We start from the raw sequence: 25,247 nt of genomic DNA, 5'->3' as shown, positions 1-25,247 counted from the left end.
TTCCACAAGTATTTCTTAAAAATTAAGAAAAACTATCACACACACAACACACACACACACACACACACACACACACACACACACACGAATTCACCAAACTCTTCTTCTGCACAGTCAGCTTAATGCAATATACAAAAATAATATGTTCCACATATATGAGCACCTCGGGGCCTTTTCTAGTAAGTTCATTTTCCCAAATGCTAAGTGAAATAATGTCCAGAAGTTATGACTATGCTTGCACTATGTCCATTCATTTTGTTTCTATCTCCACATTTGAAATCTATGGGTTAAGGGAGAGAACTCTCAGTCTGTTAAAAAAAAAAAATCTTAAAGATTGTTTTCTAATTTTAAAGAAACAGTGCAGCATGAACACAGGATGAAGAATTCATATGTGGCATTCAAACACTTAATTTGAACACACAATTCTTCCCAGTGTCCTCAAAATTCTCTCTGTCTTATTTCACGCTCGCTCCTCTGTCAGTAACTGACTAGGAATTCATACATCTGTATATAGAGAGCTAAAGCACCCTGTTCAGCTTCCAACAGCAGCAGAATTTAGCAGACTGCAGATTTTCTTAGCACTGGGGAACAAGGTTTCTTTCTTTGTCTAAGAATGTCCCTTTTCTGTTAATTCATAACCTCTGCTTCTCTCCCGCTTCCTTGCTTTTCCAACAGCACTCATCTGCTTGCAAAAAAAATACTATAACTAACGATGTGCCTCAGTGATTCTCAGGCTTTGGTTTGCATCAGAATCACCTGGAGAGTTTGTTAAAACACCAAATGCTGGACTTCAACTGGAGATATCCTGATGGGCATGTAGGTTGGGGGTGGAACCTAATGATTTGTATTTATTACAAGCTGTCCTGTGCTGCTGATGCCACCAGCCCAGAGTCCACACTGTCAGAGCCACTAGGTGTATGTGCTGAAGCACAGAAGAAAATACCTCCCCACTCCCATTCAAGTGAAATGTAGTTTTCTTAACTAATCGTGTTGGTTCTGGAAGGTTATCTCTATTATCTTAACTTCTCCTATTTCTATCACAATTCCAGCTTTAACAAATACCTATCTCATAGCTAACTTGTGCGCTAACAACTTCAGGTTTCTAGCGATGTACCTTCATACATTCCCTGCCAATCAGAACTCACTCACCCGGACAGGTACAGTTTTGCTCCCTCTTTCTGTTTTGCCCTGTCTACAATTCTCCCTCCTTCAGAGAGCTTTCACCTAAACTCACTATTGAAAATCACATGCCCTTCTCTTTCCACTATTTTATTTTCTTCACATACTTGAAATATTGATTCATGCTTCCCTTATTATTGGGATCTTATTAATATCTGTGTCTAGAACAGTTCCTTAGATGGTTTAATTATTGAATGAAAATGAGGGCATTTAATCTGGAGGAAATAAACTAGAAGAAAACCAGAAATGGCCATCATATAGGAAATTTTTAAGAGGAAAACCAGAAATGGCCACCTAATAAGAAATTTTTAAGCACAGAAATTCATGGGAATTTTTTATTTCCTTAGATGTAAGGATAAGGTTTGTGAATGTCTTGATATGTTTGTTAATAGCTGGCATTTGTCTTTACATTCAAACAACAATATCCAGAGTAAAAGATACTGAGTCAGAGAGAATTTTTTCCAGTCCTAGATTCTCCTTTACAATTGATGGGACTTGAGTAAAGTTATATACCTGAATTCTTAAGGATTAAGTTTCTTAATCTGCAAAAACTGATCTAACTTCTAAGGGTTGAGATGCTTTATAATCAAATATCAGAGAACATTCTGTAAATTACTTTAGGTGAAATATGGAAGCAATAAATTACACTTGCACATTTTTACCTGCTGAAGAAAAAGTGACAGAATTCATTATTATGTGGAAATCCTAGAAAGAGGAACAAATACTAGATTATTCTCAAATACACGAGAGAAAAGGCAAGAAAATGAAAAATCAGTATCATTGGAAAAAGACCAAACATAACAAATCTCTGAATGTATGATTAAGATTCCTAAAAATTAAGTTGTCCTTGTTGGCTATTATTCTTCAGTTTTGTACTCCTGGGATACTCCAGAAATCTCCCTCCTTTGTTTATGACTAGGAGGAAAGGTGAAAGCTTTCAGACAGTCCTTTGAGTGCTTTCTCAGAAAATGGAACTCATGATGGATGGAATAGGAGGGAGCCCAACTGGCAGGGAATGAAACAGGAGCTTAAAGCACATGGGAGTGAACACAGCAAAGACAGAAAATGTAGTCCCCCATTATTGTATTTTTCCAGAAATAACTTTATCAGTGGATCTAAATTATGATTCCTCCACACATAAATATCTTTTTCTGATTTCTATATGCTCATCAATATAATGCTGAAAAAATTACAGAAAAGCTTCAAGGTAGTTTTAATTTTCTATGAGTTAGAGATCATACTATTTAATGTTCCCCAGACACGGGTCAATTGGAGAATGACTCATATTTGGAAAAATATCTAGAATTTTTGCCATAGCTTGACATTTTAAACCATGTGGGTGATAAAGTTGTATTTGTGTGCTCACACAGGTGGGCTAACATGTGAAAGGGAATTATTTTGAATTGTTTTAATTTTAAAACAAGATGTCAGTCTGCAAGATTGGGATATTCACCACCCTGAAGTACCTATTTAAAGACAGTGTGAAGGAGAACTTGACAGGAAGTGAGGGGCCTGTACTCTGCTCCCAGATCAGACACACTAACTATATAGGGATCTAGAGTTCACATCCCAGGATGTATATAGTGAAGAGTTGAGACCAATATTGTCTCAGACCCTTTCTAGATCCATGTTTCAAACTCTGATTTTTGTGGTAAATTTTGCTGTGTGGTTCCCAAGCCAGGCTCACCATGATTATAAGATTTCCTTTTATAATTCAAACTCACCTTTGCTTAAGGGCCCTTATCTAGGAATTGGGGGAAAGACCTCAGAAATCACAAGGCCAGGGTTGTCAGGGAAACACTCTGGGGAGTCACTGCAAGGTCTTGGTTCATGGTGGAGGTTCTGACCCAGCAACTCCTCTGATTTCAGGGCCTGTGGTGGCATTTCTGCCTGGAACTCTGCCTGCTGGGTCACCATGTCAGACTCCAACCACACTGGTAGTTCCTTCCTCCTAGCAGGGCTCCCAGGCCTTGAGGCTGTGCACAGCTGGCTCTCCATCCCTCTGTGTGCCATGTATGTGGCCTCTCTGGCAGAGAACAGCCTGATCCTGTGGGTGGTGAAGTCAGAGCCCACTCTGCACCAGCCCATGTACTACTTCCTGTCGATGCTGGCAGCGACTGACCTGGGCCTGTCTGCCTCCACGCTCCCCTCCACCATGCTCCCCTTCTACATGCTGGGTCTCAGACAGGTGGCGGTGGATATGTGCCTGGCCCAGCTCTTCTTCATCCACACTTTCTCCATCACGGAGTCTTCTGTGCTGCTGACCATGGCCTTTGACCGTTTTGTGGCCATTAGCAACCCCCTGCATTACAGCACCATGTTTGCCAGCTCCCACATTGCCAGCTTGGGCCTGGCCAGTGTGGTGCACAGCATCAGGCTCCACGTCCCGGCCCCCATCATGCTGAAGGAGCTGCCTTACTGCCAGAATCACCTGCTTTCCCCCTCTTACTGCCTACACCCAGATGTCATGAAGCTGGCCTGTGTGGACACCACATCAACAGTGCCTATGGTCTCTTTGTGGTGCTCATTGTGCTCTACTATGGGCTGATCTCCAAACAATGCTATCCATTGCTTCCAATGTTGAGCGCCTCAAAGCCCTCAACACTTGTGTGGCCCACGTCTGTGCTGTGTTGGTCTTCTACACGCCTATGATTGGCCTGTCCATGATCCACAGATTTGAGAAGGGGGTTTCCCCTTCCAGCCGTGTGCTGCTCTCCTATCTTCATTTTCTCACGCCTCCGGTGTCAATCCAGCGGTTTACATCATTAAGACCAAGCAGATCCGGCTGAGGATGCTAAGCCTCTTCTGGCTGGGTGGGGCTGGCATCAGAGACCCTCAGGCTCATTAAATCTTTGGTAGAGAGGGAAAGTCATAGTTGTTGTGTAATGAGCCATTTAATATAAAATACCATTGTGAGGAGAAGAAAGTAACAAGGAGACAGCATCGTCTTTTTATGAAGTTCTCACGCATGGGAAACAAATAACCACATTCTCCTTTACTTATTTCTAATAAAACAAAAATTCATTGAGCACCTACTCTGTAAAATACACTATTGTTGACCTTGGAAATACAAATGAAACTTAAGATACAGCCACTGTTTTTGAGGAAAACCTCATGATATCTAAGACTCATGAAGGGGACTACCAATTTAAATAGAAAACGTTTGAAAGAACAACATAGGAACTTTACAAATGCATAAAAATGCACATGAGGGCTTTGCCTCAGAGTTTAGGAGAAAGAATTTTTGACAAACAGAGTGGTGGGTATATTTGGAATCCAGTTATATTAGAAGCATTCTGGAAAATCCCCACTAAAAATAATCCCCACGAAGAAAGGCATTCATTCTCTCTTGCTAACGACTGCATCCCTTTTCCTGAAGGTAGCCCTTTCCTATACATTAGGTACTTGGTTAGTATTTGCTGAATAAATAAATGATTGGGGGGGGGGGCTACATTTGTGAAACAGGCAAACCAAAAGGACTCCACAAAAAGCACTCCACAAAAAGGTACTCCTAAGCACTCCGGATGCCTGAGAAGACACGTGCACCAAACCACAGCCCTCAATAAAAACCCACACCCGAAGCAAAAAGGAGACTCATTTTCCTTTCCTTTTTGAGTCTCTCAGAAGTTCTGTCTGTATCTGCGCTCTCTCTGTCTTCAGTAAACTGCTCTCACTTCCTACCAGCTCACATTTGATTTCTATCCTGTGCAAAGCCAACGACCCTTTTGGCTGGTACTGTGGGACCCACTCTCTGAGTCCTCCGACAAAGCCAGCCTGTATCACTTGCAAGGGTGAAATGTTCACAGGCAATGAATGTAATTGCAGATATGTGAGAATCAAACCTACGAGGACTTCTTAATTTTGCTTTTAGGGGATTTTAGGATTTTGCTGTTTTTCTCATCTCGATAGAAATTTCAAGAATGGTAAGGTTATCTAACTCACAGTTACCAACACATATTTTTTTCAACACATATTTTTAAATACCAAGAGTGAAAAAAATTTCAAGCAAAATTATCTTCTCTGTAGGCTTTTTCTAAAAATCTCATCAGTTTTGAACGTAACTATAAATTAAGGATGCTTTGAAAATAAAACATGTGAATTTCATTGCTATAGCCTCTGTACTGAATGCTGTGGCTACTTCTTTGTGCATACTTTGTAAAACCTTCCCTTTTAGCTTTTGCACTGACAATAGATTAAGAGGAAAACTTAGAGATACAGTGGGGGATGGAAGTAGTAAGTGGATGGATGTTACAACACAAAATACAAAACAACAAAATTATAATTTTGGGCAGAAAGAGCTGCACTGGGGTTGTGAAGAGTGACTGTTTATATACCCTGGAGTTGGAGGAAATGAAGTCAAGAGGATGTTTCTTTTCTTTTTTTAATGTTTATTTAAATTTGAAAGAGAGACACAGACAGAGAGAGAGACAGTGCGTGAGTGGGGGAGGGGTAGAGAGAGGGATAACAGAATCTGAAGCAGGCTCCAGGCTCTGAGCTGTCAGCACAGAGTCCAAGGCAGGGCTCTAACTCTCAAGCCCAGCCATGAGATCATGACCTGATGTGAAGTGGGACACTTAGCTGACTGAGCCACCAAGTGCCCCAAGAGGATGTTTCTTAAAGGGATTTCCATTAAAGAAGACTCACAGATTACTGGAGGCCTAGCTATTGTCAAACTAAGGTTGTTTTTCTCTCTAGCAGTAGGGAGATTCCGGAGATTAGGCTATGATAAAATCGCCTTTTTCTTGTAATTTACTAAAATATTTGTAAACTGATGGAGACTTTATCAGTTTAACCATTTGTTTTTGTCATTTCCTTTGTTCTTGGGCAGCCAGGAGTGCCTGAGGAATATCACACTTATCCCACCTGGGGGTGGGGAGTGGATTGCAGGGTGTCAGCTTGCCTTATGCTTCCTCACCATGGATGATAGCATATTTTACTGGCACTATAAATAAAGATGGATGAGAAGATGAAGAGTTCAGGGGCCCCTTGGTGGCTCAGTCAGTTAAGCATCGGACTCGATTTTGATTCAGGTCATGATCTCATGGTTTGTGAGTTCTAGCCCCGCATTGCTCTGTATTGAGTGGAGCCTGCTTGAGATTCTCTCCCTCCCTCTCTCTCTGCCCCTCCCATGTACTCTGTCTCACCCCCTCCCCACAAAGTAAATAATGCACTCCTCCCCACACACAGAGTGAATAAATTAAAAAAAAAGATGAAGAGTTCTATTCTGCATTGTTTAGTGTGAGTTTTCTGCAGGCAATTAAACAATTATGTACAGAAAATAGCTAAATATATAGCTCTGAACTAGAGCTCAGGAAAGGGTCAGAACTTCAAATACGTATGTGTTAATAATTAGTATACAGGTGATAGCTAAAACAATGACAAGGACTTTATTGCCCAAGGATTTTGAGGGAAGGAAGAATAAGCAGTGGCCAGAGAATAAAACACTGAAGAAATCAAGATTAAGTCAATGAGAAAGTATTTAGCTTTTAATGGACTCCAAGAAGGATAAGGGAGTGAAGAGATTGTTCCTTCACAAGGCTCATAACAGATAGTTTCAATAAGGTAAGCTCGGTTCAACTACTTCAAATGCAAAAGTAGTAGCAGTCATGCTAATGCGGGTATATGTTCCTATCAGCACACTACCCTGAATTACAGAATCCTGTCCACAGAATGGCCCCTTGCTGTCTTAAGGGCCTCATTGTTGGTCCAATAGCTAAGTGTCTGCTTAGCCATGCAGAAAAAGTCTCAGAAAGTAATTTTCTACAGTCAAATAGCTGGACAATGCGGAGACCATTGGAACAATATTCATGGCTCAAATAGTTGATTATAACTGGAAATCACCCAATAGCAAAGCACACTTCCATGTCATGGACTCTGATCTGGGGTGATTAGTCATTATTGAAACTGAAAATGGGAGGCAGAGAAGTGAGATTCATGTGAGGAACAGAAGGATCTGTTTGGTAGATAGATAGATAGATAGATAGATGATAGATAGACAGATATAAGAAAACACAGTGTAATAATAGTCATTCTGTAATTGAAGTCAGTGTATGGAAATAAAAATTCCCTTCCCAAATCTCTATAACAAGAACAGTAGATCTATATGGTGCAGATATTTAGATTTCCCTCAAAGGTATATTGCAAAAAGTTTTCAGATAATTCCCTCCAGGTAGATTAAGAATTAGCATATATTCTCTTTGTCTCTGAATACATTAAAAAAGTACCAAAAGGAGCCCAAGGCACACTGATAAAAGCTACCTAAACTCACCAAGTGAGGAAATTGCTGAGACTTTTTGAGTTTTTCTTCAGGAAGGTGTGCCATGAGCCACCCTTTGTAAGAAAGCAGATAGAGAATGAGAGCAGAAAGGAGCTCTACAGAAGTACCAGACAAGAGGATAATACTTATCTCTCTTTAGTCTGAGACAAACTGGCTATCTTCCCCAAAAAATAATAGTTGCTTTGCAAAACTTTTATACTTCTCCTTTCCTCCACTTTCATATGGGCACAGGACAAGTGTGAAATTTCATATGGTAAGAGCCATGAAGCATTCTTAGGCATAAAATAGTAGAAAGCTGAGGATAATAACTAAACTCAGAAAAGCAAGTATGTAAGGTGACTGAAGACATATTTGCTTGTTGGAAATTTTTTTAAAAAATTATTTAAAAAGCAATTATTTTAAAACTTAATTAAGCATATTTAGTTGACTAATGACCCAAATTGTGCTTAAATGGACAGAGAAAACATTCAACATAAATATATATTTTTAAATTTTAATTAGATGGAACAGAAGGGTTAGAGAAGATATATTAAGAACATAGCCATTGCTCCATTCCCTGTGCTTGGAATATAAAAAATTAGGAATAAATTGTTGAGGTGACAAATTAAATAATGAGTGGTATATTTCTGAATTGCCTGTCACATAAATTGCATGACAAAATTCTGACAACTAATCAATTATTGAGCAATTAAATAAATGGCAAAAATATACTAAGTAATTTATAAATATTTCTTATATTTTTCAAATAATGAAAATCTAATACTTTTTATTCTTAGGTGAAAACTGAAGCTTAGAGATATTTAGTAATTGATCACATTGTTAGAAAGTGGCACAACTGGGATTTGTAATGAGGTCAGTTTGAAACTGAATTTGATACTCTTAAAAATTATATTGCCCAATCCTTTCAAACTCTTCAAACACTGAAGAGGAGGGCACACTTTATTACTCATTCTATGAAATGGCATTACCCTCCTACCAAAGCCAGACAAAGACATTACAAGAAAAGGATAATATAGACCAATATACAGGCATACCTCTTTTTATTGTACTTCTCTTGATTGTACTTTGCAGGTAATGTGTGTTTTACAAACTGAAGGTTTGTAGCAGCTAGAAGCTGAGCTGTGTTTATTGTAGCTATAGAGAAGCTGTTGTCCCCATTCTTCATACCCCTTGTGACATTAATTTTTCCAATGTATTCCTCCTTAGAGAAAATCTGTATTTTACAGATCTTTTAGCTATGATCAATTGTTATTTTATTGGACCACTGTTGGGTTGCTGATAAGGGACCTTAGATGGAGAAGGCAAGCATACAATAATCTTCTGACTACATCTTAGTGCATCTGAGATTTTACTGGGTCTGTTTCTCAGAGGAGTGACCTCCACAAGGATTTCCACAGTGGTCTTCCTCCCCCTCTACCACCACCAGGCTCCTTTTTTTTCCCTCTCTGGCTGAGGATGCACAATCTTTGAATAGTGGTCCCTGTTGTCCTTAGATGAGACAGGAATTCTGAGGCAGCTGGACCAAAGAGTATTCCTTTCCCTCAATTGGGATAAGGTTGAGGCAGTCTTTTTCCTCAAAATCTGGTCTATGTTATACAGATTCCTCTAGGTATATTTCACAATTGTTACCCTTTCTGAGGGGCTCAGAAAATGGAGAAATGTTTACTAAGGATTCAGTGAAAAATAAAGGTGAAATTTGGGGAAGAAATAAATAAGTCTTATATAAACATTTTTATTGATTCAGATAGATATGGAGACTCAAAATTATTTGGTATACTGATACACCCTTTCTCCCTGATTGTTTACCTCGTTCCATCTCCTTCAGAGTAGGTATTGAATTTTCTGTCGACCCAGTGAATCTCTCTCCCTGACAAAGATCTGGAAAATTCTGCCATTTACCCAGTCCTCTCAATCCCAAAGAGCCACTAGCCTGCAGTGACCAGGTGGAATCTTCCACTTGCATCAGCCACCAAGAGGGAAGAGTGCCTCCCAGGAGCCTGGGTCCACCCGGCCTACACAATCCTCTCATTCCTTCCTCATAAACCGGAGCCTTCTGACTCCTTGTGCCACAAGCACTGGCCACAGGACAGCGCGCAGAGGCTTCCTCGGGACAGCAGAACAGGAGCAGCCCTATGCTCTCAATGGCTTTGCCACTGTCACCTGCTGTGTGTCCTGCAAGCGGCTCAGAGGGACTAAAAGCAAATGAAGGGCATGATCTGATTTGCCCACAACGGTCAGGACATTGATTTGCTCCCATAACCTGAGACCTGATACCAAGGAGCTCCCCTGTGAGACCGTCCTGTGCTGTAGCTCCTCCTGGAGAGGGGGCTTCCCTGGCGTCTACGTTAGCTTGACCTGTGCTACAGTGTGAGGACCTGTGTTAGACTCAACTGCTCCCACACAGCAGACACTTTGACAAAACTGTCAGTAAATATTGATCTCATCTTGAACATTACCTTCAAATAATCATGCCTGCTTCTTCTGCTTCCATTATCAATACCTCAATATTCATTCTCACGGGGTTCCCTGGCCTGGACCACTACTATCCCTGGTTTTCCATTCCCTTCTCCTCCATCTATGCCTTGGTTTTTCTGGGAAACTGCATGGTGCTGCATGTGATATGGACAGAGCCCAGTCTGCACCAGCCCATGTTCTACTTCCTGGCCATGCTGGCTCTCACTGACCTGTGCATGGGGCTGTCCACAGTGCACACGGTGCTGGGGGTCCTGTGGGGGCTCAACCAAGAAGTTAGTCAAGATGCTTGCATTGCCCAAACTTACTTTATCCATGGTCTGTCCTCCATAGAGTCTGGGGTCCTTCTTGCCATGGCCTTTGATCGCTTCACTGCAATCTGCAATCCTCTGAGATACATATCCCTCCTGACTAACAGTAGAGTCATTCACTTCATGGTGGCCATTTTGATGAGGGCAGCTTTGTCCATTCTCCCTGTCATCATTCGCCTGAAGTTCTTCCATTACTGCCGCCCTCACATCCTCTCCCACTCTTTCTGCCTGCACCAGGACCTGCTCCGGCTCGCCTGCTCTGACATCCGCTTCAACAGCCTCTATGCCCTGGCTCTGGTGATCTGTACCTTGTTGTTAGATGCTGTGCTTATTCTCATCTCCTACGTTTTCATCTTGCACACAGTGCTGGCAATTGCATCCCGCGAGGAGAGGCTCAAGTCCTTGCAGACCTGTGTGTCCCACATCTGTGCTGTCCTGGTCTTTTACATCCCCATCATTGGCCTCACCATGGTGCATCGCTTTGGAAAGCATCTCTCCCCTTCGGTTCATGTCCTCATGGGCAACATCTATATTCTCTTTCCACCCCTGATGAATCCAATCATCTACAGTGTAAAAACCCAGCAGATCCGAAGCAGGATGAAGAAGTGGTGTTCCCTGAAAATGTAGTAAAACCCTTGGGTTTGATCAGCAAGAATGTTTTAAGATCAGAAGAGTAATGCTACTTCCCATGTGTGTAACAACTTACAAGTTGAATAATAATGTCGTAATTTTACGGTCTTTTATGATACCTGATTATTAAAGAACTCAAGAGGCTTTCTAATGCATTAGACACATGTCCATCCGTTTAGACACGTGTCTACCTAAAATTTTGGAATCATGACTATTGTTTAGTTTATTCTGTCAATTGGTCATTATATCAAAATACAGGACACAATGAAATTGGACTTTCTTCATTCCTAGAGGTGACCTGAGGAACATCTAAAACTATGATGCTGAGTCTTCCCCCACTTTTATTATTTTTTCCCCATTAGTGACTTACTGCAAGCCCATTAAAGAATTTTGGAATTAAAAGATATATAATCCCTCTATTCCAAATGTTTATTTCTTAGAGGCTGTCCATGCCATGAAGACATGACTTTAGTGCATATAAACTTTTCATTTTACATTGTTTTGTACCATTCTATCATTAGCATTTCTTCATGGCATTTTAAATTCTTTATAAATCTTTAAAGAGAACAGTTTAGAAACTATAGCAAAAACACAACTAAGAACTGATGGTGCCTGTGAGAACTGAAATATGATAAGGGATGTGAGAATATTTAGGATATATGAGCATACCTAATAATTGTTTATGGCTTGGCGACCAGAGTGGTTTCATAGTTGATGCTCAAGTTTCTGGTTTGTGAAGTCAAGTCAATGGTGTGTTGCTCAATGAGATGGTGACAAAGAAAGAATATTATTTATGTGATAAGATGGTGGAAGCTATGTTGAACACACTGCATTTGAGATATCTCTGGAACTTTGATAAATATCCATTGAAAATACTGAGTTTAGTAAGTACTCCCAATTGTCACATACACAATGCTAGACACGACACTGCTCAGGTACAAGAAAACAGTCGGGAGCAAAATCAGTACTTCGCCTTCAGTTTAACAGGTGACACAGACAAAAATTATTAAGCAAAATTTTACATTAACATCCTGAGAAATGCTATTCAGAAATGAAGAGTGCACAGGCAGCCTGACAGGGGATGGTAATCTAATACAAGGACTTGAGTAATGACTCCCCTGAGGAAGTAATATGTAATTGAGGCTTGAAGATTGATGATAAATAACCTGAGGAATATAAGAAAAAGAATTTTCAGGCAAAACAAAGAGAAAAACAAAATTGTGAATACACTGGACTGTACGAAAAACAGGTGAATAAATGACTAAGAGATTCAGCTGTAAAAACTGAATAGCGGACAGATACGAGGTTAGAAAAGATGAGATTGTAATTTAGTTCTAATCCTTAGGGCAACATGTGACTACAAATGTATTGCAATTAGAATGGTGAAATCATCAATCATTTATGTTAAGAACATCAGTCCTGTACCGAATAATGAGAAGGCCAAGACTTGACAGCAGAAGACAAGATAAAAGAGTCTCAATAAAAGGATAGAGTAGTGACTGAGCAAGGGTCAGTTCCAGGAGTTGCAAGAAGTGAGTGTATATAAAATGTGTTTAATGGGTGGGGTCATAAGGTTGGTGATTGTCAGGGATAAGAGAAATGGAAGTGGCAATCATGTTGAGGTTTTTGGAATGAGAAACTACAGAGATCCTATAGCAATATCCTGTTATATGGAAGGTGTGGGTGAATGGCATTTGTGTTAGAAATATTCTTTTGTACATATGTGATCTGCCCAAGGTACATTTAAGGAGAGATATCCAGCCTGGGGTTTGATATAGGTATCAGGTATCAGATGAAAAGAGTAGAGCTGGATACTGAATTTGCAAATCATGGTCATAAACATGGTGTTTGAGATTATGAGAGCAGACAACTTGAGTAAGTAAAGGAAATAATATAAGTATGCTAAATAAAAACCCTGAACATTAAAACAGGGTGCAGTTGAATCCCCAAAAATAGCCTGAAAAGGAAGCAATAAAAGGATTAAGGAAGTATGATGTCAATGAATCCAAATGGAAAAGTGTTTTGTTTTTTGTTAAGTTTATTTATTTGTTTTTGAGAGGAAGATAGAGAATCCCAAGCAGGTTCCACACTGTCAGAGCAGAGCCCTATGTGGCGCTCGAACTCCTGGACCCTGAGATCATGACCTGAGCTGAAATCAAGAGTCAGATGCTTAACTGAGCCACCCAGGCTCCTCCCCACTTTTAATGTTTATTTATTTATTTTGAGAGGGAGAGAAAGAGAGGAGCAGAGAGAGAGGGAGAAAGAGAATCCCAAGTAGGCTCCGTGCTGTCAATGCAGAGCCTGACCAGAGGCTGGATTTCATGAACTATGAGGTCATGACCCAAGTCGAAATCAACAGTTGGACGTTCAACAGACTTAGCCACCCAGGCACCCCTGGAAAAGTGTTTTAAAGAGGGAAACGAGTGTGTCAAAATTGTGTGACACTGTCTTACACTGAGTACTGAGAAGTATTCTTGTTAACCTTGATCACCCCACTCATGTCAGTTTTGAAAGGTTTCTCTGTGTATAATCTTCCTCCAAAAAATCCACAACCCCACTCTCATCATGAGGACAAAATCAGACAAGTTCCAACTAGGAGCTATTTCACAATATCCCTAACCACTAATCTTTGTGACTACTCAAGTCCACAAAAACAAGGTAAGTGTGAGAAACAGCCAAGAGACTAAGGAGACATGGCAAGTAAACACAATGTGTTACCCCTGGATGAGACCCTAGAAGAGAAGAAGTACATTAGGTAAAATGTAAAGACATAGGAGTATTTTTTTAATGTTTTAGTGTTTTTTAATTTTTTAATGTTTATTTATTTTTGAGAGAGAGAGAGAGAGAGAGAGAGAGAGAGAGAGAGAGAGAGAGAGAGAGAATGAGCAGGGGAGGGGCAGAGAGAGAGGGAGACACAGAACCCGAAACAGGCTCCAGGCTCTGAGCTGTCAGCACAGAGCCTGACGTGGGGCTCGAACTCACGAACTATAAGATCATGACCTGAGCCGAAGTCGGACACTTAACCGACTGAGCCATCCAGGTGCCCCAGGAGTAATTTTAATTTTTAGTTAATATTTTCATACTGGTTCATTAATGTAGCAAATTTCACTGTGTGAGGAATATATGGGAATTATAGTCTCAATTTTTCTCTAATCTAAAACTATTCAAAAAGTCTTTTAAAATATTTAAAAGACCAATTTTAATTTTTTTAAGTGTTTATTTATTTTGAGAGAGAGACAGAACGCAAGCAGAGGCGGGGCTGTGAGAGAGGGAGACACAGAATCCGAAGAAGACTCCGGGCTCTGATCTGTCAGCACAGAGCCTGATGCAGGGCTCGAACCCACCAACAGTGAGATCACGACCTGAGCCAAAGTTGGACACTTAACCATCTGAGCCACCCAGGCACCCCTAAAACACCAATTTTAAAATAAAGTTAATAAAATGGAGTTTTAAAAATAACGGGAGCCATGTTATTTTGGAGAAAACAATCAAAATAAACACACGTTCCTTTAGTGTAGATTTAAAGAAGGTATAATCTTAGGAAATGATTTATTTACATTATCCATACAATCAGGGTGAATTGAAGGGAAAAGCATCAGCGAGACTAGCAGTCATTTAAGACCCAGATATTTACTTCTAAATTATAAAAACCTATATTAGATGAAATATTAGTCTGTGCTCCAGACACTGCATTTCATTCCAAGCAAGTCAGGTAGCCCTGTGAAGTCATGTTTCCTCTCAGGAGTACAAACTCCATATTTTCCACCTTTTTGATAACAGGCATGCTTGTACTGGAGGCTGTGCACATTTGGATCACTGTACCCTTCTGTTCAATTGTAGACAGCGTGATCATCACGATGGTATCCAGCAGGCAAATGTTCCTATATACTCTTCCTGGACATGCTAGCTGCCTCTAATCTGGCTCTGTCTCTCTTCACCATCTCCTCAATGCTGAGGGCCTCTGGATGGATGCTTACGTGATCTTCCTTCCTTCCTTCCTTCCTTCCTTCCTTCCTTCCTTCCCTCCCTCCTTCCCTCCTTCCCTCCCTCCTTCCCTCCCTCCTGCCCTCCCTCCTTCCTTCCTTCCTTTCTCTTTCTTTTTCTTTCTTTCCTTTCTTTCTTTACTTTTTAAGTTCAAACTTATTTAATACTGCTTTCATGCATAACCTGCTATATTCAGCAGTCTGCAGAATACTCATGACACTGACAGTCTTTTCCACAGCAGCACCTGACACAGAAACTGGAATTGAATACTGAATCAGTAATGGAAATTTTGGAGCAGCAGTTTCTTTGCTGGGAAAGTATTTCCACTTCTCAAGAGATGAGTTCTCTCTAAAAGAGGAACACTGCCTTCAGCCACTAACTTCCTCTCAGGGAAAACCCTGAGGCTGTTCTTTTATCAACTGAGACCCAGCTCAGGCTGAATTATCAGTCAATGAAGGAGATTTCTCCTAATTACACAGTCAGATTCCCACACTCAGAATAAGATACATCTATTTTAAGAAGGAAACCACTTCTCCAGACAGTTGAGGGTTTGAGAACATATACTCAATACTTCCATGGGGTAACAATTGCCTGCCTAGAGCTTTACTAGAGCATTACACAGTACCAATGTCACTTTCACAATGAAAATTTAACCCATATTTTTCCCTCAAGGTGCTAGGTGCACATTTTTAAAAATTTTGTAGTTAAGTGTTACATTAGTTTCACTTCTACAACACAGCAATTCAACAAGTTTATACATTCTGCTGTGCTCACCACAAGTGTAGCCACCATCTGTCACCAAACAACGCTATTACAATATCATCTACATACTCCTTATCCTGTGCCTTTTATCCCCCTAACTTACTCATTCCATAACTGGAATCCTGTATCTCCCCCTCTGCTTCACCTATTTTGTCCATCCCCTACCCCCTTCCCCTCTGTCAGCCATCACTTTGTTTTCTATATGTATGGGTCTGATTATGCTTTTGGTTTGTTTATTCATTTGGGTTGTATTTTTAGATCCCATATCTGAGTGAAATCACATGGTACTTGTCTTCCTCAGTCTGACTTATTTCACTTAGCATAATACCCTCTAGGTCCATTCATGTTGTCTCAAATGGCACAATCTCATCCTTTTTTTTTTTAAGGCTGAGTAACATTCTGTTGTGTATACATACTACCCCTTCCTTATCCACTTGTCTATCAATGGACGCTAGGTTGCTTCCATATCTTGGCTAAGGTAAATACTACTGTAATAAATATAGGGGTGGATTTTATCTTTTAAAATCAGTGTTTTTGTTTTCTTCGGGTAAATACCTAATAGAATTATTGGACAACATTGTTTTGTTTTTAATTTTTTTTTTTAGGAACCTATGTACAGTTTTCCACACTTGATCTTAGCCAAAAGGCCAAGAAGCAATTGTACTGTTTTCCAATTTACAATCCCACCAATAGTGTATGAGGGCTTCTTTTTCTCCACATCCTTGCCAACACTTATTGTTTCTTGTCCTTTTGATTTTAGCTTTTCTAACAGGTATAAGGGAATAGTTTTAATTTGCATTTTCTTGAGGATTGGTGATGCTGAGCATCTTTCCATGCATTTGTTGGCCAATCTGCATGTTTTCCTTAGAAAAAAGATCAAGTCCTGTTGTAGGATTTTTACAGTTTCAGGTCTCACATTTAGGCATTTAATCCATTTTGAATTTATTTTTATGTGTGATGTTACAAAGTTGTTCAGTTTCTTTTACATGTAGCTGCCCAGTATTCCCAGAACCATTCATTGAAGAGACTATTTTTCCTCATTATATATTTTCTCCTTTGCTATAGATTAATTGACCATATCATTATGGATTTGTTTCTAGGCTCTCTATTCTATTCCATTGATCTATGTGCCTATTGTATGCCAGTATCATACACTTTTATTACTACAGTTTTATAGTGTATCTTGAAATCTGGAATTGTGATACCTCCAGCTTGCTTTTCTTTCTCAAGATTGCTTTGACTTTTTGGGTGTTTTGTGGTTTCATACCAATTTTAGGATTATCTGTCCTAGTTCTATGAAAAATACTGTTGGTATTTTGATTGGGACTGAACTGAATCTGTATATTTCTTTGGGTAATATGGACATTTAAAAAAATAAGTTCTGCCAATCCATGAGCATGGGATATCTTTCCATTTCTTTGTGTAGTCAATTCCTTTCACCAATGTTTTATAATTTTCAGAGTACAAGCCTCTCACCTCTTTGGTTCAGTTTATTCCTAGGATTTTATTCTTTTGGTACTATTATAAATAATGTGGTTTTCTTAATTTCTCACTGTGCTACTTTGTTATTAGTATATTACTTTATTATTAGTATATAGTATAAATACTAATAATTTTGGGGTATTAATTTTGTATCCTGCAATTTACTGAATTCATTTACCACCTCTAGCAGTTTTTTGGTGGAGTCTGTAGGATTTTCTATGTATAGTATCATGTTGTCTGCAAACAGTGACAGCTGAAATTCTTCTTGCCAATATGGACACATGTTATTTCTTTTTACTGTCTAATTGATGTGGCTAGGACTGTCTAATTGATGTGGCTAGAACTATGAGTGGACATCCTTCGTTCCTGATGTTGGAGAAAGAGCTCTCAATTTTTCACCATTGAGTATGATGTTAACTGTATGTTTTTCATATGTGGTCTTTATTATATTGAAGTATATAATTTTGTTAATTTTTATCATGAATGTATGTTGAATGTTGTCAAATGCTTTTTTGGCATTTATTGAGATGATCATATAATTTTTATCCTTCCTTTTGTTGAGGTAGTGTATTACACTGATTAATTTGTAAATATTGAACCATCCTGAATAAATCCCAATTGATCATAATGAATGATCTTTTCAATGTATTGGATGTGTTTTGCTAACATTTTGTTGAAGATTTTTGAATCTATATTCATCAGGGATATTGGCCTATAGTTTTTTGTTACGTCTTTGGTTTTGGTATCAGAGTAATGCTGGCCTCATAGAATGTATTTGGAAGCTTTCCTTCTTCTAGTTTTTAGAACAATTTGAGCAGAATAGGTATTAACTCTTCTTTAAGTGTTTGGTAGAATTCACCTGTGAATCCATCTGGTCCTGGACTTTTATTTGTTAGTAGTTATTTTGATTACTGATTCAATTTCATTACTTGTAATCTGTTCAGATTTTCTATTTCTACCTGGTTCAGTTTTGGAAGATTGCATGCTTCTAGGAATTTATCCATTTCTTATATGTTGTCCAATTTTTTGGCATATAGTTTTTCATTATATTCTCTTATAATCCTTTGTATTTCTGTGATGTCAGTTGTTCTTTCTCCTCTCTCACTTATGATTTTATTTGGGTCCTTTCTCTTTTTTTCTTGATAGGTCTGCTTAAGAATTTAGCAATTTTATTTATCTTTTCAAAGAGCTATTTCTTAGTTTGAATTTTTCTGTTTAAGTCTCTATATCATTTATTCTGCTCTGGTCTTTATTATTTCCATCCTTCTGCTCATCTTGCACTTTGTTCTTTTTTTTTTTTTTTTTGTAGTTCTCTTATGTGTAAGGTTAAATTGTTTATCTGGGCTTTTCTTGTTTCTTCCTTGCTTTCCTCACCCAAATGTTCTTCATTCACACTTTTTTTTTCAGTATGTTGTCATTCTGGCAATGGCTCTCGACCACTCTGTGGTCATTACGCATCCAATGCACTATTCATCTATCCATCTTTACCAACAGTTTAATGGTCAGAGTCAGTTTGACCATTACTGAGCAAACATGAACTGTATACAGTAGAGATATCCCTTCCTATACTATTGAGAAGCTTATGCTTCTGTCAGTCTAATGTCTGTTTTGTTCTAATTCCCTGCATCCCAATATCATGAAGCTCCCTTGCTCTAACACCAGAATCGATGACATATTTGAACTATTGGTGATACTCTCCACTTGGGACTCAATTCTTCCCTTATTCTTATTTATTACATACTGATCCTAAAACCTGTGCCAAGGATTGTGTCTTCTGATTGCTGCATAAGTGCCTTAACACTTGTATTCCCCAACCTTTTTCTGTGGTCCTCTGTTTCACAACCATGATACTGTTGCTATTCTGTACCAGGTTGGCTGGAGGCTTCCCTCACACATCTGTGTCACCATGCCCAACAGGTATCCCCTTGTTCCCATCATGATGAACCTCATTGTCTACGTGGTAAAAACCAAGCAGATGTGAGAGAAAATAATTCAGTTTTTCATCATAATAAAGAATTGCAGAATGCAGTTAATATTTATAACATAATGTTAGAGTAATATTAATACTAATGGAGTGTCAGACAGTTGAGCCTCACTCAGAATAAAGTTACCTACGTGGAAATCCCTGCATTTGGGGCACTATGATCTAAAAACCAGTAAGCTGCAGGAAAGCCACAGACAGGCAGTTTGTCACATTCATATTGCAATCAGTTAATTAATAATTTTCTATGTCAAGTGACTGAACTAAAACTCCGGATCAGAGCAGCTGACATTTGAAACATCCTCAACTTTCTGAGAGGAATAACTTATTGCTAACAATAACCTATAAAACTTTTCATCTTGGGGTTTTACTGTGACACAGTAAAAATGGTGTCATTGAAGTTAGTGCCCACTCTTTTCAGAAGAGAAGAGAAGAGAAGAGAAGAGAAGAGAAGAGAAGAGAAGAGAATAATGATTCATTAAATATCTTAATGACTAGGGAAAGCTTGGAGAATGTTTTCCTTGAAAACCAAAATACTTAAAGTCCACTTGAAAATTACTATGAAATACAAGGCAACAAGAGTAACATTCTCTGTAGGAGGATCAGCAGGAAGAGGAGGAGGTGAAGAAGAAATAGGAGTAACAGGATAGCAGTAGAATCACAGTAGCACATAAAGGAGAAGCAGGTGGAGCAAGATTACTATAATATTTATCAGCACAAGAGTATCTACCATGCTACTTCATCTACATGCCCTGCCAGATTAGAGGATAGAAAACATAGTTATGCTTTGTTGCTACATCTAATCTCTATTTCTCACATTCTAGTGACCTAACTCCTCGCGAGCTTATGCTCAACTTTCTCTGAACTTAATTCAAGATCAGAGAGCCCCCAATTCTTACTCCAGGCTGACTTCTTCCTTTTAGAAGTCAGAGAAATCTCTGACCATATGTTGTGGAGCCAGATCAACTCACTCCTGTGAAGGAAGAGTGGGAAGAAGGATAATGACACTCTAGGGGAATCAGAAAGGTAATGATGCTCTGGGATCAGCTCAGGCACTCAGGAAGGCCTAGCATCCTTTCCTTTAATATCTACCTCTGCTGGAAAGTTTGCTGGAAACAAAGATGCAGCTAGCCGATGCACAACACAGATCATCCTCAGCTCTATCCAGGTAAGGTTCTGCCCCTACAGTTTGGGAACTGGGAGTGAACAAGGGGCTTGTACTGGGTGTCTATTGTAGGAGAGAACAGATAAGACTAACATTTTAAAATCCTGCTTTAGTCATTCATTTTTCTGTCCGTTGCCATGTTATTTCCATTCTCTGTGTTTAGAATTTTTCATCACTAAAAGGATTGGGAGTGAGGAAGATTGATGTATATCTAATATAATTTAGATTTGAAATAATTTTGCAGATAGTTTCATCCCATATTCTTATACATGTGGCCTTTGAATAATTTATGATACATGCAAAGTATTTTTCATGATTCTGGATTCTCGTCACCTGGATGCCTTCTAACTCTAAGGTTCTCAAGTTTACTAAAAATATAAAAGGATGAGTCGACCAACCACCTATGTCAATGGAGATGTGAGTGTTTGAATGATATAGAAGGAAAGAGAAATATAGGAAAATTTTAAGCCACAAAAAGCTTCAGTATCTCTGATCCATTTACACAGCATCTTAGTCCTTTCTGTGATGGGGCAAAGGATACCGTGACCTCCTTTCTGACCTCTTGCCTTTGTTGGAGATGATCTATTAAAAACCTTTTCTTTCTCTTCTATTCAGTAACTAAGAATGAGCCAATCCCTTTTATGATAGCATTTAGGTTATTTTGAGAACTAAGAGTCATCAAATTCATGTCCTTGTTGTTTCTCATAAGAATTGTATTTAATTTAATTCAGGTGCACTGGGCTTGCTTCATTTATCCATATTAAAACAAATTCTATAAATAATAATTGCTACAAGATTTTTTCAAAATCATGTGAAATTTTTTAACTGTCGCAAATCCATAAACTGGTTAGGACATCACCTTCTTAGGTTGATACTAAGGGTTCTGTACTTAATGTACAGATGGGTAAACTGTGGGTGGTATGTAAAGTACTTTGGCAAGATTCTATAAAAGGTAAATGTGTGTGTGTGTGTGTGTGTGTGTGTGTGTGTGTGGCGCGGGGGGCGGGGGCGGGCAGGGGGAGCTCATGATCATCTCTCAGAATTTGAAACCCTTGATTTTAACTGCTTGCTGATTACCAGATAAATAATCTGATAAAGACATTATCATCAAATGGGTGCAGCTAAGTATATTTATTTTTGCCTTTACAATATCAGCCTGTTATTGAATGATTATTTACGACCTACTAATTTATTAAGATTTTGAGATTTTTCTCTTAGCATCTCTCATTTCTTACAACTCACATTCATAACTATTAGCAACATCCTCCACACATTCCATCATCTCTCCCACCACATACAGATACAGACATCAAAGGAATTTTTTTCATAATATTTATTGCCTTAATCCATATCTTGTGTCTATTTTGACTAAATTCTTTTTTTTTTTTAATTTTTTTTTCAACGTTTATTTATTTTTGGGACAGAGAGAGACAGAGCATGAACGGGGGAGGGGCAGAGAGAGAGGGAGACACAGAATTGGAAGCAGGCTCCAGGCTCTGAGCCATCAGCCCAGAGCCTGACGCGGGGCTCGAACTCACGGACCGCGAGATCGTGACCTGGCTGAAGTCGGACGCTTAACCGACTGCGCCACCCAGGCGCCCCTATTTTGACTAAATTCTGCTCATTACTATTGTGGCAGGATCACAAGCAAAGAGATCTTCGTGTCCCCCTATCGATTATTTTTCATTAATGTAAGAATTGCTGCACTAAAAGTTCCTACGATACCTCCACACATGTGCTTTAGGTGACCATGAAACAGCTATCGTATTGCTGCAAGTGTAGATTCCCTTTGGGCATCTTGTGGACCTGGAAGAACCCCATTTCTGTTGCTCCATGTGGGTGAGTACATAGCTTACGAGAGCCCTTCACCCTCAACCAATACTACTCCTGGTCCCAGGAAGCAAGTTATATACCCCTGAGTCTGCAGCATTGGGTCTCCAATGGGGATTTGTAGGAGAGCATAAAGCTGTCTTACATTCACTCAGTGTTCATATAAAAATATTGAATAAATCATTGTTTGCCAGGAGGTCACGTGTGGCCCTTAGAGGAAATTTGAAGAAGGTGGTCTGTTTTCAAAGGCAGCCAAGGATGGTTCATTCTCTGAATGGGTTAAGTTCACTTAGGTGTAAAGGAGATTTGCTGAGTGGAGAAGGAAGGGTAGAATATGGAGGATGTGTTTTACAGAAGGGCTTAGGAAATCAGAAGAAGAATGCAGAGAAATGTTTTAAAAACAGTAACAACTCAAAATAAGATAGTATGTAGTCAAAAGCAGAGCCTATCCAGTTTAGAGATACCACACTGCTGGATGAGCATGTTTTCATCCCACAAGTTACATGTCGGTAGAGCACTTGGTAAAGTTGCACCTCCTTCTGGTTTCCACAATGGGGATACTACTTTCTTCTTAATAACTTTACAATATACTGTGACTCTGTATTAAGATTCTTTGGGGTGCCTGGGTGGCGCAGTCGGTTAAGCGTCCGACTTCAGCCAGGTCACGATCTCGCAGTCCGTGAGTTCGAGCCCCGCGTCAGGCTCTGGGCTGATGGCTCAGAGCCTGGAGCCTGTTTCCGATTCTGGGTCTCCCTCTCTCTCTGCCCCTCCCCCGTTCATGCTCTGTCTCTCTCTGTCCCAAAAATAAATAAACGTTGAAAAAAAAAAAGATTCTATACACCATACTATGATAATTAACTGTTATTTGAATCCTGAAGCACCTTTGAATATAATGAGCTAATCTTACATCTCCCTGGTTTTATACTTTTTACAGCATTGATCTGAGCTCTCTTCAATAGGAACCAGATTTCACATTTAAGAAATTCATTTTTATTTCCTAATAGGGTGTGTTGCATTAATCATTCTCTTATTTTTAAACTAGGTCACATTTTAGTCCAGTCTTTCCATGTCAAAACACTGATTGAAATCAGTCCTGCAAAGAGATTTCCTTTGAACTGGTCACATCCATACACCCTGGAAAATAGAGCCTTTTACATATAGCAGGGGAAGTCTCTCTTTCTCTCTGAGGGAGTCTCTTGAAAACAGTCATACAAAGAGCTGTTTCATGGTCACTTAAAGCACATGTGTGGAGGTATCGAAGGAACTTTTAGTGCAGTAATTCTTACATTAATGAAAAATAATTAATAGGGGGCACTAAGCTCTCTTTGCTTGTGATCCTGCTACAATATTAATGAGAATAATGTAGTCAAAATAGACACAAGATATGGATTAAGGCAATAAATATTATGAAAAAAATGCCTTTGATGTCTGTATGTGGTGAGAGAGATGATGGAATGTGTGGAGGATATTGCTAATAGTTATGAATGTGAGTTGTAAGAAATGACAGAAGCTAAGAGAGAAAAATCTCAGGCATCTAAAAGCCTACTAATGGTGTTTCAAACAGCCCAGCCTAGAGATCATGGGAAATGCAAATATCAGTGTTCTCAAACTCATGGTTTCTATTTCCACAAAGAATACATCAGAAATCCTGATACTTTCTGCTGTTCACATGTGACTCTAACAGAAGTTCTGTAGGACTGTTTGCTTCTTCTGTCTTGCCATATAGCATAAAACCTCTAAATAATCTGGCCAAACTGTCATCCAAAGCACTGAACTTATTTCTTCAATGCTCGATGTCTCTGAATGATAGGTCTGTGTCCTTTCCCATCCCCATTCCCATTCTCTTTCTCTAGGTATGAGAATTACTGGTGAAGAGAAAGATCACAACTTCCATGGCATCTGCCATATCTGGAACCCACAATACTGATGCTGATTGGTATCATTGGACTACAGTATGTGCAATTTCGGGTTGGGGTTTCCTTCTTTGCATTCTGCCTGGTGACTTTTCTGAAAAACATCATTTTACTGATCATCATCCTGGAAAAACACAGCCTGTGTCAGCCCATGGACATTTTCTTGGCAGGCCTGGGAAACCACAGATGTAGGGCTCTGTGTAACCATTGCTCCCGAGATGGTGTCCATCTTCTAGTTTGGCTAGTGCTCCAAGGCTTTTGACACTTGCTTAGCCCAGGTGTGTGTGCGCGTGTGCGCGCGCGCGCGCGTGTGTGTGTGTGTGTGTGTGTGTGTGTGTGTTTTCCCATCCATGCCTAGCAGGGCATGAGATCTGGCATCCTGTTGGCCATAGCCTTTGACAGCTATGTTGCCATCTGTGATCTGCTAAGGCACACATCCATCCTCACACCTATCGTCCTGGTCACTATGTTGCTGGCTGTGGCAATTCGGGAAATAGTGCTCATTGGCATGTTACCAATTTTAATCAAAAGACTACGTATTTTCCTTCCCACTGTAACTGCCCACTCTTACTGTGAGAACATAGTCATGGTCAAGATAGCTGCAGAGGACATCTGAGTCAATAAAACATGTGGTCTCTTTCTGGTTTTACAATTCTGGGATTTTACATGATTTTTCCCTCAATTCCCATACCCTTATTTTCCAAGCCATTTTTCATCTGCATCAATAGAAGGCATGGCTCAAAGTATTTAATACACGTAAAACTCATATTTTTATTTTCCTTGAGTTTTATATTCTTGCCTCCTTCTTCTTCTTTAGCCACCATTTTGGACATGTAGCTCCCCCTACCCACATTCTCCTGTCTACCATGTACCTCCTTGTACCACCTACACTCAACCCTATTGTCTATGGTATAAAAAATAAGGTGATTCGTAAATGTGTGGCAGAGATTTTTTTTCTGAATCATCAATCCCAGCAATAAACTATTAAATGGTTAACAGTGGAGAAATAGTTAATGGAGAAAATGCTTCTGCCTCATAAACATGGAGACAGGTTGAACTCTGTGGTCATTGTTGGGAGCTTCACTTCAATACGTGCACACTTAAAGACATTTAATTTCGTAAACCGTAGCTAGAATGAAATAAAATATCTTTAGGTTAAGACTGATATTAGCTCTATTCATTCATTTTAACTCTAGTTTTAACTTTATCACATCCTTCCTTTTATTTACTTAACTTGCCATTCTTTCACTTCTTGATATGA

The 25,247-nt window shown here is 39.4% G+C and overlaps 1 protein-coding gene and 2 pseudogenes across 1 annotated transcript; all 3 read left to right on the top strand.

The window, feature by feature from the left end:
- Window positions 1-3,094: 3,094 nt before the first annotated feature.
- LOC122484258 lies at window positions 3,095-4,027 on the top strand (annotated as a pseudogene).
- A 5,897-nt stretch (window positions 4,028-9,924) lies between these two features.
- LOC122483463 (olfactory receptor 51V1-like) lies at window positions 9,925-10,866 on the top strand. The gene has a single exon (XM_043580467.1). It carries the CDS (start codon window positions 9,925-9,927, stop codon window positions 10,864-10,866), a length of 942 nt encoding a protein of 313 aa, XP_043436402.1.
- Window positions 10,867-11,672: 806 nt separating this feature from the next.
- On the top strand, window positions 11,673-24,966 carry LOC122484257 (annotated as a pseudogene).
- Window positions 24,967-25,247: the final 281 nt, after the last annotated feature.

Source organism: Prionailurus bengalensis, chromosome D1, assembly GCF_016509475.1.
Source record: "Prionailurus bengalensis isolate Pbe53 chromosome D1, Fcat_Pben_1.1_paternal_pri, whole genome shotgun sequence".
In the NCBI taxonomy this organism is placed as follows: Eukaryota; Metazoa; Chordata; class Mammalia; order Carnivora; family Felidae; genus Prionailurus; species Prionailurus bengalensis.
The sequence above is the reverse complement of the archived record's forward strand: the minus strand, read 5'-3'. Positions and strand labels throughout refer to the sequence as shown.